The sequence below is a fragment of the Andrographis paniculata genome, unplaced genomic scaffold (genome assembly GCF_009805555.1).
Source record: "Andrographis paniculata isolate CXL003 unplaced genomic scaffold, ASM980555v1 Contig82END, whole genome shotgun sequence".
Taxonomy (NCBI): Eukaryota; Viridiplantae; Streptophyta; class Magnoliopsida; order Lamiales; family Acanthaceae; genus Andrographis; species Andrographis paniculata.
This window is the reverse complement of record NW_026137620.1, coordinates 1974587-1993102: the sequence shown is the minus strand read 5'-3', so window position 1 is coordinate 1993102 and position 18516 is coordinate 1974587. Positions and strand designations below refer to the sequence as shown.

Below are 18516 nucleotides of genomic sequence, written 5' to 3'. Positions count from 1 at the left end.
CTTGTGTGGTATATTATTAACCACAAATGTTATTTATTGCTATGCTGTAAGTACCCAATTCAATAAAATGAAATACACAAGCAGAAGTCTCATCCCACCCAATATTTCATTCTCTTCCTTCTCTTTCACTCAATTTACTTACATACATATATATATATATATTTACTCACACACACACGCGCGTCATTCACACACTGCTATCACCATACATATATATATATCATCATTACATGAACATATATTGTATCTATAATACACACTATATATATATATATATACTATTATACTTACCAAATATAATATTTATTATATAACATTATTATTATTATTATATTATTAATTTACTTAGTCAGCGATAATCACTCCTCAAACTGCATTCTTGAACTGCTTGCAGTTATTTCCATCTCCTATAACTACTCTAAAGCTTCCATCTTTACAAAATTACTTGAATTATCAGTCTCTCAAATCAGAGTTTCATAATCTGCAATCGATCCATTTCATAATCAGTTTCCATGGCATCTTCTTCCCAACAAGAATCCCAGCCCTCACTATATCTGTACAATGACGACGATCCTCTGCCGGCCGTAGACGACGAATCGAACGACGGCGGCGACGCACCGCAGGTCAGAATCGAGGCGGTTCCACACTACCTTGCTCTCGATGCTTCCGCTTCCATCTCTTCACTCTACGTTTTAATTAAACTAATCGCGCCGCCGACGTCTGAATTCCGGCAAGGTCTCCGGCATGCTCCGATCGACCTCGTTATAGTGCTCGATTCGAGCGAATGCAGCTTCGACGACTCGTATATGGTTCACATTAAAGAAGCACTTCATTTCGTTATACAGAAGTTAGGCCCCTTCGACCGGCTTTCGATCGTGTCGTTCGCGAACCAAGCTCGGCGAATTTCACCATTGCGTGCGATGAATAGCTGCGGGCGAAAACTTGCGGCAGCAGCGGCCGAGTCGATCGTGGTCAAAGGTGGCTCGGCGAATCTTGCCGAGGGGTTGAAACAGGGGATTCGAGTTCTTGAGGAGAGGCGATACGACGGCAATCCGTTTGCAAGTATTATACTTTTATCCCACGTGGCGCAAGCGTCGCCGATTCACGACAAACATTTCCAGTTTCCTATTCACGCCTTCGGCATTGGTCGGGACCATGACGCTGTTGCAATGCACGCTGCGTCGGATAAATCCGAGGGCAGCTATACGTTCCTCGAGTCGTATGGAACAGTTCTTGAGGCGATTTCTAGCTGCATTGGAGGTCTTTTAAGCGTTGTCGGGCAAGATGTTCGCATAATGGTATCGGTGACCTCGCCGGTAGAAATCGAAGAGGCGTACACCGGAGGGTTCAAAAAAATCAAGTCCGATGAAAAGAATCAAGTTACAGTACACGCCAGGGATTTCTATGCCAACCAGAAAAAGGAATTCGCCGTCCGTATAGCGATCCCTTGGCTGTTTTGTGAAAACATCGACGGATTTGGGAAGGCACCGCTGGTGAATATCACATGTTTATACGACAATTTGGTGACACAACCCTTGGTGTTGGTAAAGTGCCCCTTACTCGAGCTGGACAGGGCGACGACGACATTCTTGCCAGGCGAACAATTTCGACAAGGAAATGAGATTAATGCGTTCTTTGCCTGCCTTATTTGCACAGAGCGGATCGAACTTGCTCGATTGTATCTAGAGGAGGGAAATGTATCGAATGCCAAGGAGATTATTTCAAAAATGATCCATTTCCTCCAATCCTTATCTTTCACTGATCGTGATGATCGATGCCGTTGGGCTTTGGCAGAGATGCGCGAGATTCTACGAAGAATAGGAAGTTTGGAGGAGTACAAAGCTGGGGGGCGAGCTTATATGCTCTTGACTATAACTTCGCTCAAGTTTCAAAGGGCGACGATAAGAGGCGATCGACTGCCCAGAGCATTCACGATGCGAGAAAAAGCTTTCGACTAATGCGACGCAGCTCCTAAAATGGCTACAAAGATGAAAGACAGTTTTATTACCGACGGAAATTGGATTGAAGATTGGATGGTTTCTAAGGACTGATGCTGAAAGTATGGATCATATAAGTTAGTTGTTAGCTTTTGGTTTTAACATTTTTGTGTCTTGATCTTGTTTTTCGATTGTCTATGGCTTTCGCTATATATGCAGCTATTGTTGTCATCCCTACAAGCTTTCCATTTACAGAATAATAAAGCAACTTCTTTCATTGGAAGCAGTCTGCATTTATAGTGAAGAATGGTTGTTATAGATGATCTATGGAACGATTTAAAACATCTGAGTATGTTTGCCATTTTTGAGCATAATATTGATGATTTTAATTATTCATATATATCATTTTGGGGTAGGTGAATTACTAAAAGGTTAAAGGATTTATTATGTGGAAATTCAAATGAAACCATGTTTCATTTCTTAAAAAAATTAATTGTCCCTGTCTATTTAACTTTGGTCTTGTTAAAACTGATCGATCTTATGTCACTGCCACACGTGGTTCGCTTAGTGTAGTGTGATTGGCCTATCGAATTTAATTTGCAGGGTATTAGGTTCGGTCCGTGCGCACTTTCGGCTTGGGCGTTTCCGATAAAAGATTCAAAATTGTGTATTGCCGGATAAATTATTGAACAAATTAGCGAAAGATTCCGAAACTAAATAATAATAATCACATTAAAATTACTGAGAGAAAAAAAAAAAAAAAAAAAAAAAAAAAAAAACACAGTCTGGTATCTATATTTTAATCTACCTAAAAAAAATTCTAACTCCATTTAGATATGAGTTTTGAAAAAAGATTTTGATTTGAAAATATTTGAATTTAAATTATTTGATTTTTTTTTATTGAAAATATTAGGGCAAATTATATAATATGCCACTATATTTTATAAAAATGTATAAAATTTCTCGTGTTCTATTTATTGCACTGTTAATATAAAGTTTGCACGAAACAACTTCTTGTCCAAAACTAATGTTTGGTTCTAAATAAAACTTAAATTATGCAAGTTTTATACAAATAAAAAACGTAAAATATTTTAAATTATTTTTTAATAAATAAATAATTGATCAATCATTTATTTTTATAGCTTGTGTAAAAATCAATAACAATTTATCTCTAAAAAACTATAAAATGAAGGATTAAACAACTATTTATTTATTTATTTTATTCAAAAAAATTATTTAAGATATTTTTTATTTTTTATTTGTTAAGACTTGCGTAATATAGGTCTTTATTTAAAACTAAAGATCAATTTTGGACAAGGAGAATGTTTCGTACAAACTTTACATTAACACAAAGGAGTTTCACGTAATAAATAAAATATAGGATGTTTTGTGTATTTTTACTAAAAACACAAGGGTCTTATAAAATTTACCCTAAATATTATATAATAAATAATGTGATTGATCCTATGTAATTAAATTATGAATATAATATTCTCTCCGTCCGCCTCTAAAGGTTACATTTACCTTTTGCGTCAATGTACTTAACATTACAAATTTTTTATATTTGTATAACTTTTGTACAAATATCCTTCTTTTAGTATTATAAGATACTAATGGAAATATTTTTGCAATTTTTTCTTAATTTGTACTACGTTTTGATATAATAATTAATATTCAAATATCAACACACAAAAAGTAAATAATACCCTTAGAATCGGACGGAGGTCGTATTATTTATGTTAAATACACAGTTTTTCCCTAATCCATTACACCATCGACAGACGTTCGTCACACGCTGCAAAATTTAAATAAAATAAACCTACTTCTGCAATAAAAATAATGTAGTATCAATGAAGTATGATCGTCTTCTAAGGGAATTAAAAATGTTTTATTTTCGATTGTTTAATTTATAAATATAATAAAATGGAGGATTTTTGAATTAGAAAATAAAAATAAAATAACAAATTAAAAACTCTACGACTAAAAGATAAATTCAATAAAAATAAGTTTTCAATCTATGAATGAAATTGACAACTTGGATAGTGGATTTGATCATCGATAAATATTTAATTTTACTGGTTTCTAAATAAATTAGTTATAGTTACCGACACGCGCCTAATAACCAACTCTTCCTTAATTTCTCGACAGTCTAGGTACGTCCGTCAATTGCTTCCCTAGTTATACTAGAACCCTAGTGATGCCATAAAGAATTTACTAGTCTAACCGTCTTATGAACTAGAATAGCCTAATTCAAAATTGTTAAATTGATTAAGTAATTTCCTAATGGTACTTGTCACTATTTGCTACTTGAACCAAATTGAAAAACAATTACGGACATCTAATTTAGTTTAGCAATAAATCCTTAATCCAATTGAAATATCTGGCCACAATATCCAACCAAATAAAAGATTATAAACCAAAGAAATAAAAAACCACAGAAATACTTAGGAACAAAAGAAATATGATAAATCAAAACAAGTCTAATCTCTCAAATCCATACAAAATTATTTTTCACTCCTACACTAGAAAAGTAAGCTACTGGCTAATCATAGGAGGAAGAACAAAGAAAACAAAGATAAACATCGCCTGAGAATAATGTTGGTAGGGGTAGAACTCGAAATCTTTTTGGAAGACTTTTTCTCCTTCTTACCTTTGTGCAATTTCTCCTTGGAATTGTTTTGCAAGGTGTTCTCCTCCGTGGCATGTAAAGTGGCAAAAGTGGCGCATCTCCTTTCTTTCTTTCCTTTATATTTGCTCTAATTTTGTAATAATTGGGCTTTGGGTCTTTTTGTTCTCTAATTTTATTTTTTTTTTTCCTGCAAATCACATATAAATAATATATACCCAAATCATGTAAAATCTAATCAAAATCAACCAAATATTACAAATAATATGAATATTTATCATATGCGATATATGATTATCAACCATACACATCCACATTGCACATTCCCCCTGCCGGCAACATGTTCTTCTCTCCCCTTTCTTCTTCTTCTTCTTCCCCAATTGATTTATTTCTTCCTTCTTCTTTCCTCATTCTTCTTCTTCATGGTCACCGATGCACCTGCACTAGGTTCTTTATGTATCTCTTCTTTTTTTTTTCAATTCTTTTATTTATTCCTTCTTTTTTCCACATTCTTCACAGTCGCCACCGCAGCCGCACCCACCAGGTTCTTTCTATATCTTCTTCTTTTTTTTTCAAATTCTTTTCTTTTTTCTCTTCCTCCTTTTCAATTGCCACCTGTCCACAACATTCCACAATTGTCGCCGCCAATTTAAAATAAAAATATAAGGGTTGAACCGCCGGTTCAAACCGTAAACCGGCAGTTTGAACTGGCGTTTTGCGGTTTGTATAGGATGTAGATTGAGTAAAGTTGGATTTCTGGGTTGGGTGAAACAAAAGTCAATTGTAGATTGAGTAAAGTTGGATTTCTAGGTTGGGTGAGCAAAAAATCGACGCTGAGCGGCATTCTCGTCTTCGTTCCGTTTGATTAAATGTATTCTAAATTTGGTGTTCAAATTCAAGTTTGGTTTTCTCAATTTTTGGTAGCTGTAAGATTAGAATTTTCTGATGTAGGGTTTATCGGACTTAAAATTAAAATGAAAGAAATTTTTGAATCTTCTAATAAATTAGATTAAAAATTAAAAATCACATTTCAACAGTTAAGTCTTAATTGAGAGAGGTTTTCCTGTAACATTTTAGAAATCACGAGTAGATTTTGGAATTTTAGAACTATGAGGGATTTTAATGAATTCGGGAAACACAAGGGAATTTTTTATGAGAAGTAAAATATTATACACGAGACATATGGGTACTATCCATACTATAAGTAAGCATTTGTCATTAAGGTTTACATTGAATGTGTCCATCGGTGTTCTCAAGATAATATGGTGAGTACTCCTATTTTCACTACATGTCGAATATGTATGCAGTTACTTACAAAGTCTATTCCTTAATATGAGTATATGTAATCATGTCATAAGTATGTAAGTTAATTAACTGAGGAACATATATCTTTGTTGGAGTATGTTATTCCAATTTAGGGGTTTCTCCACACCCAATCATAAAATTTTGCGCACCAAAATATATTTCTTAATTCTTTGTATACGTATATCTAATACCAAGGTTCATACTTATGGAGAACCACATATGTTGTATGTTAAATTAGAAATTATGATGATCCTTAAAGTTTTTGACAAAAATAACATTAATGACTAACTACCCAAATTTTGATAATTATATGCTTCAAACCTCAATTTTTTTTCAATTTATGCATAATAATTGAATAAAAATCCGATAAATGATTCTAGACAGTGTCTTCAGGGTCTTTTGATAAAATCTTCACAACAATTTTTTATCAATACATTTTGATATTGTCAAATTTGGTAGCCCATCTACAAAGTGAGTAAGTTTTCGTGTTGCATAAAGCGTACATAAGTCTGCAAGAACATATATACACCAATTTAAGTTTATGACATAACTATATAAGTATATAATTTTCCTGTAGAGGAACATCAATTGAAAATCAGAGCACACATTTATGCCATTTGTTGTAACCAAAAGCATTTGGAGGCACTAACACACACTAGTAAAAACAAACAAAATTTTCATAAATCGACAAAATAGATACATGAACAACCTACAATGCGAAAGAGATATCAACAAACACTTTCAATACTTAAAAAAGTCACTCCACATAACAAATTGTCACCAACGGTATTGGAAAAAAATCGAACTCCACCCGCCTCATATCGTAACCATTTTACTATAAATTAAAGCTAACAAGATAAAAACTAAAATTTTTTATATACAATAAAGTTACTTATAATTTAAAACACATCAAAGTAACCTATATTTGAAATGACGTTGGGTTACGATGCCAAAATAAGCTCGACTGGCACCTAGACTTATATAAACCAAACAGGCACAAAACTAAGATATCGATTTTACAAATACAAAATTTTTAACTTAATTCTTGAACTTCGTTTGGGAGAGGAGACTCTCTTCGACATTTTGAGCAGACTGGGCACCTTTGTTTTATCATTTCGGTTGGTCTTTGATAAAAAAAAAAAAAAAAAAATTTCAGTGCATTCGCAATGATGATTTCAAGGATGACGATCGGAGGCGACGACTTAAAAATGAGAGGAGAAAGGTTTCAAAAAAAAATGAGTGATTAAGATCGTGTGTATTTTTTAGGTTGGTTTTGTTTTTGGAGTTATTTTTATAACCGATTATAGTATATAAATAATAAATCAAGGTACATTACATAGGAATTAAACATGTATAACACGATAATTTTAGAGTACGTAAGTAAAGAATGTAGGTTTACGTAAATTCAACGGGAGTATATAATATATCCGTTAAATAAAATCATCATTCTAGGGGCAAAATGGATAGTAAAAAACTATTTGTAAATATTTTACAAAAATAGAAAGTGCAATATCTTGAAATAACATGTAGGGACCGAACATTAAATATATTTTATCTGACGCAGAATTATATCAAAATTCTCCATTTATTTTTAATGACGGAGAAAATATTAAATCATTAATGCATTTAATTAGTGGGACCTATCTTTCATAATATATAGGTGTCACGCGACAAATTTAAAATGATTACCAAGGATGATGTCATTTGCTTATAAATAGCCATTTGTACTTAATTGGAGATGCTATTACGAGAGCCTCTTGCAGGTTACCCTTTAAAAAAAAAAAATTTAAATATTATTCAATTTTTTTATTTTTTTTAATTTTAAAATTTTAAATTTAACATAAATCTATAAATATATATATATATTGATTTATTTTGAATAATTTTAAATTTTAAAATATTGAATCATATATTTCAATATATTAAAATTTATATAGAATAATATTTAAAAATTAAAATATAATATTATATTAAAAAAAATATTATTATACATTAAAAATATATAGAAATATGTATAAATAAATACTCTCTCTGTCCCATGTAATTTGAGCGTGTCATTATAAACGCGAGAATTTAGGTAAAATATAATTAGTAAGTAATTAAAAAGTATATTAGTAAAAGTAATTATTCTATAATAAAAATAATTATAAATTAAGATTAAGAAAACTAAATAATTTAATTAAGATTAAAAAAATTATAAAATATAACTTTTTAAATGTGATTAAAGTTTATAATTATATTTTAAAAAAAAAGGACAAGTTATGTGAATATAACGAAAATAAAAAAGAGGAACAAATTATGTACAACAGAAGTGAATAAATAATATATATTATGTAATAAAAATGTATAAAAATAAATAAATTATGTGGGTTCTATAAAATAGTAAAAGTAGTTTGTAGAAGTTGATTATTATAACGGGTCATACAGAAAGCAATTTGTATAGAAATAAATATACACGTGTTTGTGTTTGTTCGAGGATTTGAATTTTGAGTAGTAAAAATTTTGAATTTGAATAGTTGTATGATGTGATATAAATAGGTGTTTGATGTAATATTTTGAATGTAAAATTAATTTTTAGTATAATATAAAAAATAAAAAATAATTATTTAATTTAATATTTTTAAAAAATAAAATAAAATAAACAGTAAATTTAAAATCCTTTCCCCCACACAAACACACCCTAAATATAAATGAAAAAAAAAAATAAGTAATGAAATAGAGGCAACGACGTATCTATATGAATTTGACTACCAAAGTTCCCATTCTCTCTCATATTTATTATCTCTCTGCCTCTCTATCTCTTTACGTATAAATATATATATATAAAATATATATATATTGTATTTCATTATATTGTGTATTTATCACAAACGCACTTACTAATATATACACATTTCAATCAGGATGTCAAAAATGGGGCGGGTTAGCCTCGGACCCACTTCGGATTCGTTCTTAATGGAGCGAGTTTGGGTCTAAATAATATGTTTCGGGGCGGATTGTAGATTTAAAATTTTAAATCCGGTCGAATTCGGGGCGGGATACGGATTTTACTAAAAATCAGCCCCAACCCGAACCCGGATATTTTTTAAAATTATTATAGCTAATAATATATGTATATTTATATAACAAAAATATATTATTTATTTATTTAAATAATTTTAAATATAAAATTCAATTAGTCATCTGTTCTAAATAATTTTTTAAAATTATTATACCTAATATATGTATATTTTTATATAATAAAAATATATTATTTATTTAATTAAATAATTTTAAACATAAAACTCAATTAGTTGTCTGCCCCCAACCATAAATTTCTAATTTCTTTTTCTGCTTTTTCAACCGCGATTGTTTTAATATTCGATTGTTAAAAAAATATATATTTATTATTCCATATTTTTTAAAAAAACGGATTTGTCGGGTTGGCCCTGAACCCTCCGGTTCGGGGTGGGGCAGGTCCTAAGGCCGGGTGAAAGCGGGGCGGGGCGGGGTGGATCTCGGAGCTTAATATTTTCTAGCGGGGCGGGTCTCGGGGCCTATAGAACCCGTCCCGAACCCCGCCCCGTTGACATCCCTAATTTCAATTACTTTTGCTGCGCCTTGCTTATTATTATTATTATTATTATTTCGATTCAGCGATATGTGCTAATTTGTTTATAAACGCTCTATTTAAGCAACACACTTTCAATTATATATGACACTATTCATTTTTCAAAAAATATTATATCAAATACAATTTTAATTTTTTTTTATTTTTTATTTTTTCACAAAATATCAAATCAAATTTTCAATTTTTTTTTTTTATCTAAACAATTTTTTTTTTTTTTATCAAGAAATCTAATTTTCAACCTATTCAATCCACCGTGCCATTAATTGAGCGGTAACTCTAACTATAACATAATTTACTCATTCCTCAATCCTTATTTAAGCTGAAAACATTCTTCACTTTAACTTCGACTCAATGTCAGCAGATATATTCTGTAAATGGAAACCTTGTAGGGATGACGACAATGGCTGCATAGCGAAAGCCATAGACAATCGAAAAACAAGATCAGGACACAAAAATGTTAAAACCAAAAGCTAACAACAACAACGAACTTATATGATCCATACTTTTAGCATCAGTCCTTAGAAACCATCCAATCTTCGATGCGATTTCCGTCGGTAATAAAGCTGTCTTTCATCTTTGTAGCCATTTTAGGAGCTGCGTCGCATTCGTCGAAAGCTTTTTCTCGCATCGTGAATGCCTTGGGCAGTCGATCGCCTCTTGTCGTCGCCCTTTGAAACTTTAGCGAACTTATAGTCGAGAGCATGTAAGCTCGTCCACCGGCTTTGTACTCCTCCAAACTTCTTACTCTTTTTTGAATCTCGTGCATCTCACCCGAAGCCCAACCGCATCGATCATCATGAACAGCGGCAGATAAGGAGTCGAGGAATTTTATAGCTTTCGAGATAACAGCCGTCCCCTTCGACAAATTGCCCTCCTCTAGATACGATCGAGCAAGTTCGATCCGATGTGCGCTAATAAGGCAGGCAAAGAATGCATTAATCTCATTTCCTGGTCGAAATTCTTCGCCTGGCAAGAATGTCGTCGTCGCCCTGTCCAGCTCGAGTAAGGGGCACTTTACCAACACCGAGAGTTGTGTCACCAAATCGTCGTATAAACATACGATATTCACCGGTGGCGCCTTCCCAAATCCGTCGATGTTTTCACAAAACAGCTGAGGGATCACTATACGGACGACGAATTCCTTTTTCTGGTCGGCGTAGAAGTCCCCGGCGTGTACTGTAACTTGATTCTTTTCACCGGACTTGATCTTTTTGAACCCTCCGGTGTACGCCTCTTTGATTTCTACCGGCAAGGTCACCGATACCGTTATGCGAACATCTTGCGCGACGACGCTTAAAAGACCTCCAATGCAGCTAGAAATCGCCTCAAGAACTGTTCCATACGACTCGAGGAACGTATAGCTGCCCTCGGATTTATCCGACGCCGCGTGTATTGCGACAGCGTCATGGTCCCGACCAATGCCGAAGGCGTGAATAGGAAACTGGAAATGTTTGTCGCGAATCGGCGACGCTTGCCTCGCGTGGGATAAAAGTATAATACTCGCAAACTGATTTTCGTCGTATCGCCTTTCCTCGAATCCCCTGTTTCAACCCCTCGGCAAGATTCGCCGAGCCACCTTCGACCACGATCGACTCGGCTGCTGCCGCCGCATGTTCTCGCCCGCGGCCATTCATTGCGCGCAACGGTAAAATTCGTCGAGCTTGATTCGCGAACGACACGATCGAAAGCCGGTCGAAGGGGCCTAAGTTCTGTATAACGAAATGAAGTGCTTCTTTAATGTGAGCCATGTACGAGTCGTCGAAGCTGCATTGGCTCGAGTCGAGCACTATAACGAGGTCGATCGGAGCATGCCGGAGCTCTTGCCGGAATTCAGACATCGGCGGGGCAACCAGTTTAATTAAAACGTAGACGGAAGATATGGAAGCGGAAGCATCGAGAGCAAGGTAGTGTGGAACCGCTTCGATTCTGATCTCCGGTGCGTCGTCGCCGTCGTTCGATTCTTTGTCGACGGCCGGCAGAGGATCGTCGTCATTGTACAGATATAGTGAGGGGTGGGGTTCTTGTTGGGAAGAAGATGCCATGGAAACTGAAGTAGATCTGTGTATGGGGAAATTTGTTTTGAAATTGGATTGAATGCGAAGAAATGGATCGATTGCAGATTATGAAACTTTGATTTGAGTGGTGAAGGAGAGACTGATGATTCAAGTAATCTTTTAAAGATCTGCAACAGATCTTTCGTATATAGTAATATCAGCAAAGGAAGCTTTAAAGTGGTTATGGGAGATGGAAATAACTGCTAACAAGTTCGAGAATGCAGTTTGAGCGGGGCGCTGAATAAGTAATAATAATAATAATAAAATAGTCAAAAGAGCTGTAAATAAAATTAACCGGTTGCGATTCCGGGCCAGGCCGGTTTATTCATTCCGGGCCGGTCAGTCTATTTTCGATATTTGTAAGTCAAGTTCGGTCTGATTCAGATTGCTTGAAAATTTTATTCAAAATCTTGGTATTTCTAAAACTCTTATTTTTTTTCTATATATATTTAAAATTTCTCATTAATTTATTTAATTAATTAAATAAATATATTTTTTTTTATTTTTTTTATATAATATAAAATTTTATTCATTATAAAATAATACTTCCTCCGTTTCGGTGAAAGAGTGACATTTGCTTTTTTCACGTAAATTTTTTAATATCAGTATTATATTGGATTGTAATAAAAAATACAAAAATAGTTTAATATAAAAATAATAACATTTTTATAATATATTGTACGTTGAAAGGGTACTGACAAAAATAAAAAATGACAACCTTTCGATGGAATGGAGAGAGTATTGATATTACATATATTTTATTTAGATATAATTTTAAAAATATTTAATTTAAATACATATTCTTAATTTTTAAGTCATATACATTATTATTATTATTTTAAAACTACAAAAAATACTAATTACATAAAAAATAATAGAATAATATCATACTCTATATTATTACTTTAAATATCATATTATAAACCAAAAGTGTCAATGATTGCCGGACATACAGAGTAAATCTAAATAAATATAAAGATAAATTATATAATACATCATTCTTATTTTAATATAAAATTTGCATAAAAAATCTTAAATTAAATTAATTTTATATTATAAAAATAAATAATTAATTAATTTTTTATTTTATTTTTTTATTTATAAAGAAAAATTATAAAATTATGGTGTGTTATTTAAAATTATTACATAAAAATAAATAATTAAAAAATCATGGTTGAAAGAAATAATACTCCTTTATTTTCTATTTTCGCAATTTTCTTTTTAAAAAGTTAATTATATTTATATATTTAAAAATTTATAATTTATAATTTATTTTAATTTTAATTAAATTATTTAATTATTTTAATTAATAATTATTTTATTAATATAATTTTTAATTTTTTATTAATTATATTTTACCTGAATTTTCCTATACGGTAACATGCCCATCTTATCGGGCACGGAGGGAATATATCATAGAGAGATTATTCTTATTTATATTGTTGCACAGTGTATCGACAGCCGTCACCATAAAGAACCTGCATATACATATATATATATATATCTATCTGTCCATTCACTCTCTAGACTCTTCTTCATCTCTCTCTTGCTGCCATTAGCAAGCCTCCAATTTCTTCATCGTTATTTCCGCCATCTCTCAGCAAGAAGCAGAAGGCGCTCCTTATGGCCGCTGTAAAGGAGTTGGAGAATTGAACTTTTATTCGCTTTCCTGCGCTGTTGCCAGCGAAATTGAACTTTCACTCGCCATGGTTAAAGAATGGGAAAGGGAAAGGGTAAAGAAGAAGGCGCGCTTTGCTGCTGCTTCCGATCTCCTTAGTCTGCTGTACGTTGGAAATATTTTTGATGTTACTGATCTGATGGGGAGACAGCAATTTTTGATGATTCGGATGAAGGAGAGGAGGAGTAGCTCTCGTAGCTGTCTCCTGCATGATTCCATCATCAACAAAGATTTTTTTTTTTTAAGAAGTTGGATTTAGACCTGATTATTGTTGATTATTGTTGAGAAAGTTCTTTCCCTTTCCCTAACAGACATGCATTCGCTTTCCCTTGTGAGTACAGGACTTTTGGTATAGTCTTTTAAGTATTGATGCATTAATCTTTATATATGCCTTACTAATCTGCTTAATTGTGTTACTATTTATGAATATCTGATGTAGATCGGTAAATGAAACTATAGAGCATATATATAGTCGATAATTTTATGTGTTAGTCTGTTGGTGAATTGCACATTTGTCTCGTTTGACTGATGCGATGCGGAAATGTATATTTTTGGAAAACTAGAAGAAAAAATAATATGAAAAAATGTGTCTTACTATCTATGGAGACACTGCTTACTTCTACTTATTCAACTAGAAGTATTTGTTATTGTTATTATTCTTCTTCTTTTCATTAAAGGTGATATGTTTCCGAAAGGATTATTTTTGGAAATGTTTATCACAAAGTTCTTCAAAGTGATCACTTTTCCGAGTTCAAGGATTCTCTTTTGTTATGATGGTCTATAACTTCTAGTTGAATATATAGACAATATTTTGTTATGATAAGCTAACAGGTCTTTCAACCAAGACGGTGACACTATCTCACTCTCGGATCTGCTGCCTCATTGGCTCATGTGGACTATTAATAATTTAGAATGTTAAAATGTTACTGATTGTGTATCTTAAAAGCTGGATTGCTTCCTTAGAACTTTTGTGTTCTGTTTCATGTTTTTTCTTGTCTACAGACTGCGTTGAGCTCCATCAAAGAAAATGTGGGGAAGCCCTCCATCACTGGCAGTTGGACGTGCAAGTTTATGCAGATTTGTATGACAAACCTTGCAATGTATGTACGTGTCTTTTCATTCCATTTTGTTCCATGTACATTCTTGAAATCATCCGTCTTATTTGAATCACAAACCATATAAGAAATCACTTTTGTAATGGAGTTGAAGCAACGGAACATAAACCTATTTGGTCATGCAGGACTGACTATACCAATGGAATGCATACTGATAATATGATAGTACTGAGTCCAATGTAGCATATTATTAAAATGGTATTCACTTTCAATATTCTTAAATTGAGTCGATATTTCATTTGGAGCGTTGTAAAAGTTGAGAACTATAGGCAAGGCAATTGAGGAACTATCGGCTTATAGAATTAAAACATGGAATAGAAAATGGAAGATACATCTCTGCCTTAGTATTTCTTGTTGTATTACTTTAGTATATATGTCACTGGCATGGTTGTGCTGCAAGTGAAATGGGGAAGACATTTTATTATATGCACTCGCTTACTGAAAAATAATCTACAAATAAAATACATTATACGAGCTAGATAATGAAATACAATAATCAAATCATGCGTAGTAATTAATAAATAATACAAACCATATAGAATTTAAGAAGAATATATAAAATAGGATAAATAAAAGAAATGAAAAAATGGCTTGTCGAAAAGTTGTGCTATCTGTTTCTTTATTGAAATGTGTCAGAGTATAAGAACAGCGACACATATTACTTTATTCATACCCTATGCCATATTATACAAATGGCGCCAACCAAAAGTCTAATTATAAGAATGGCATTTCACATTGCTTTTCTTTTCCCATTGAGGCCGAACCTAAACCAAAAAATGGCTTGATTCTATTTTAATAAGTGGAACTATTGACAAAATAGGTATAGATTTTTGGAGCAGTGAATTATTAATATTCTTGCCTACAAACAATAAGTCGATCGCCATCTATTTGGTAGAAACAACATAAGTTGTGATGCATATATTTGGCTTAAAAATTTTCTGGAAACTTATTTGCATTTGAAGTTTGTGTGGCTTTGGTATTGAATGATGGTTTGTCGCCATCTTTGAATTATTCTATTGACTTTGGGATTATTCTTCATCAGTTGTCGTATTCCTTTAGGTTAAAAGCCATTGTGTTTTCACAGAACACGTGGCGTGCATGTCCTGTTATAGTTTGTGGTCCTATAAACATAACACCATTTATAGGATGGCAAAAGATTCAATGTAGTCATCATGAATATGCATCAATCTTTGAGTTTAGGATGTTATTAACTTCTGCTAGTTATTTTATTGAGTTCTATTTTTCCAATCTCATCGTACTTACCTAATCAATGAGTAGTAGAAGTACTTCATTTTCTATGGTTATGTCGTGTTGCCTTTTGAGTTTTTATTTTTTCATTTCCATTTCCTCGTTGTTATCTAGGAAACTTTTACATTTATCTCACCAGTTAGTAGGAAACTATATGTGATGAATGTGCAATTTTCTCCATCCATATCAATCTAAAATACATGAGCAGATTATACTAATTTGATATTACTTGATCTATGCTGTGTCTAATGTGCCCTCTTGTGAGCCTTCATGTGTTGAACTACTTTTCTTGTAGTAGGAAAAATCACCATATTCTGATGTCGACAGGAAGGCTGCTGCATTGGCATTCCCCGTCCTCAGCGTCGACAACAGGTGTCCCCATGCTATGCGCAAGAAACTCAACCACATTGACAGAATGGAGGAGTCCCTCGCCAGGGAAAAATCTCTCAAAAAAGAGCAGGAGGCGCTCTTCAACTCTAATCCGTCCATTCTGGCTGGAATAAAGGTATTGAAGAATCTTCGCCCCTTGCTGTCGAGTCTGTTGGTGGGGAATTTGAACTTTTGAAGTTCAAGAATCTTCAAGGCCTTGGGTAGAGAAAGGGAAAGAGAAAAGGCTGGAATAAAGGAATTGGAGAATCTTCGCCCCTTGCTGTCCGGTCTGTTGGTGGGGAATTTGAACTTTTGAAGTTCAAGAATCTTCAAGGCCTTGGGTAGAGAAAGGGAAAGGGAAAAGACACACATGGCAGCTGTTTCTGATCTTCTTAGCCTATTGTACTTGGGGAAAGTTTTTGATGCGAAGGATTTGATGAGGAGGCAGCAATCTTTGATGATTAAGATGCACAAGAGGGGCAGCTGCCTGTTACATAATTCTTTCATTTGCCTGCAGGGATGATTAAGAAAATCTTTTAAAGGAGTTGGATTTTGACCTGATTAGTATACCATGGAATTTGTTCGTTCCTTGGATTGGGAACTTAACGTCTCACAATCATGCTTTGCGGAAATGCTTTGAGTAGAGAATGCAATGGCTTGATACTTCCGACTAGCCTAATGAACCTAGACTCAATGTTACTTGTAAGTATATATCTTTGTTTATATGTTAATTGCTATTTCTTCTTACTTGCTTATAAGAAATATGTGATAGTATTTTGGGTATTACTGAGTTGATCTTTTAATTTATGCTATACTACTTTCCTTACTTGTCCCGCCTATTCCTTTATTGCAATCACATGTCAAAGTAAGAACGGTGACACGCATTGCTTTATCGAAACCAAATGCCATAGTATATCAATGACCCATTGCTTTACTGAAGCTAAGTGCGATAGTATGGTGCTGGAATGGCATAGCGTTCTACAGAAAAGTATTACTGTATGACTTGGTTTTATATCCAGATGTGGGATGATCGACAAGATAGGTTTGGACTTTTGGAGCGGCAAATGCTTAAAATCTATTCTTATGAATATTAAGACACACATAGTGGCCCGAATGCGATTGTGGCCATATACTGTAACACCATTTATAGGATAGCAAAAGATTTAATGTAGTCATCATGAAGATTCACCAATCTTTAAGTTTTGGGATGTTATTTACCTCTTCTAGTTATTTTACTGTATAAATTTGGCTTTTATGTTTAATGTTCTCCATTCTCATCGTAGTTGCTAATCAATAACTAGCTGAAGTACTTCATCGAATTTTCTATGCATATGTTGTGTTGCCTTTTGAGTGATAATTTTTCTATTCCCATTTCTTCTGGTTATCGAGGATAATTTTGCTTTTATCTAACCAGTTAGTAGCAAAGTATATGGGCTGGAATTGCGTTCATGCTTTCTCCATTTTTGTCAATCTATACTTGTTCCTAGAATTTAAAGTACATTTGCAAACAGCATTAATTTGAATATTACTTGACTTATGCTTCACTGTGTATGCCTTTGAGCTCTCAAGTGTTACAATTTTACTTGTAGAAGGACAAATCACTGATTCTGATGCCGCCGACAAGATCGATGATTATTTATACTCCTACAATACTACAAATATTTCATATTGTGCTCGTCGTATACATAAATGAAATTACTCGGTAAGTTCATTTTTGCTTCAAGAAGGATTATACATATATATATATATATGTATCAGATCACATGGCCCATTCTCAGCAGAGGATACCTGATCGTAAAAAGATATATCAAAATTCAAATAAACTTGAGAATGATTTCACTCGAAGGATTTGTTGCAGCCAATTTTGTTGCCCAAAGTGGCAAAGGTTTGTTAGGCAACCTCAAGTATATATAAGTGTGTGTGTGTGTGTTTGGGAGCTTGTTGTGGCTGTATTTTTAAGATCATACCTGTGAAGCTTTGTATGTTATAGTTATCTGAATTCTTGTAGTCTTTTTTTACTTGAACTATTATCAGATATAATATATAATTCTTCGAGTCATTTTTGTTTTATGGAATGAAGTTGAGGAGTGATTGTATTGAGTTTTTTGTGTGTAAATGCTATTCTATTTAAGTGACGATGAAAATGGTAGCTTTGATCACTATCCATACAGAATCCAAACTCAGTACGAGTACCATGGCTCTGATACCATGTTAAGAAGGGATCCGGGCATCCAATATTCAACGGCAGGCGACAACCAAGATTACACTAGTTGTGAATATGAATATATTATTTGCAATTTCATGTGATTCTTATGTAATACTTAAAGATGATGTCAAATTTCTTTGTGAAATTTTAAGTCTTTCCAACACTTTCTGACTATTTACGAGGGATTGAAGTAAGCCGGTGACATTAGTTTGACATATATTTTTTAAGTTACTATAGTTTTGTTTTTTAACCTAAAATTTCTTTGACACATTTGCCAAACAAATTATTATTTTTATATTATTAATATAATTCTCTGTAGCTCATATGAAAAATATTATTTCTAATAAAAATACAAAACAAATACAAAC

General features: G+C 33.0%; 3 protein-coding genes across 7 annotated transcripts; 2 read left to right on the top strand and 1 right to left on the bottom strand.

Annotated features, from left to right (window-relative positions):
• The first annotated feature begins 512 nt into the window (after positions 1-512).
• On the top strand, positions 513-1958 carry LOC127241230 (E3 ubiquitin-protein ligase WAV3-like). Its single transcript, XM_051260160.1, has one exon. It carries the CDS (start codon positions 513-515, stop codon positions 1956-1958), a length of 1446 nt encoding a protein of 481 aa, XP_051116117.1.
• A 7852-nt stretch (positions 1959-9810) lies between these two features.
• Positions 9811-11520, bottom strand: LOC127241228 (E3 ubiquitin-protein ligase WAV3-like). The gene is made up of 3 exons (XM_051260159.1): positions 10987-11520; positions 10005-10919; positions 9811-9882 (listed from the first exon to the last, which is right to left on the bottom strand). Exons 1-3 carry the CDS (start codon positions 11518-11520, stop codon positions 9811-9813), a joined length of 1521 nt encoding a protein of 506 aa, XP_051116116.1.
• A 1559-nt stretch (positions 11521-13079) lies between these two features.
• Positions 13080-18101, top strand: LOC127241188 (uncharacterized). 5 transcript variants are annotated; one of them, XR_007836488.1, is made up of 4 exons: positions 13080-13315; positions 14213-14310; positions 15901-16644; positions 17532-18101. XR_007836488.1 is itself a non-coding variant. In XM_051260113.1 (4 exons), exons 1-3 carry the CDS (start codon positions 13524-13526, stop codon positions 16136-16138), a joined length of 354 nt encoding a protein of 117 aa, XP_051116070.1. In that variant the 5' UTR covers positions 13080-13523; the 3' UTR covers positions 16139-16644; positions 17535-18101. The 5 variants fall into 5 exon arrangements, 3 of the variants coding, with proteins under 3 accessions (XP_051116070.1, XP_051116069.1, XP_051116071.1); XM_051260113.1 differs by having other exon boundaries at positions 13080-13541; positions 17535-18101; XM_051260112.1 differs by having other exon boundaries at positions 13080-13541.
• The last annotated feature ends 415 nt before the right edge of the window (positions 18102-18516 follow it).

What these genes read in the sequence shown, in the direction of transcription:
- LOC127241230 (XM_051260160.1), top strand. Translation starts at nt 513, where the DNA reads ATGGCATCTTCTTCCCAACAAGAATCCCAGCCCTCACTATATCTGTAC.
- LOC127241228 (XM_051260159.1), bottom strand. Translation starts at nt 11,520, where the DNA reads ATGGCATCTTCTTCCCAACAAGAACCCCACCCCTCACTATATCTGTAC. An exon ending in AGGCGATACGACGAAAATCA is followed by an intron (nt 10,920 to 10,986) that starts GTTTGCGAGTAT and finishes AAACATTTCCAG; the next exon opens with TTTCCTATTCACGCCTTCGG. An exon ending in ATCGCATCGAAGATTGGATG is followed by an intron (nt 9,883 to 10,004) that starts GTTTCTAAGGAC and finishes TTCGCTATGCAG; the next exon opens with CCATTGTCGTCATCCCTACA.
- LOC127241188 (XM_051260113.1), top strand. An exon ending in TGTATGACAAACCTTGCAAT is followed by an intron (nt 14,311 to 15,900) that starts GTATGTACGTGT and finishes TGATGTCGACAG; the next exon opens with GAAGGCTGCTGCATTGGCAT.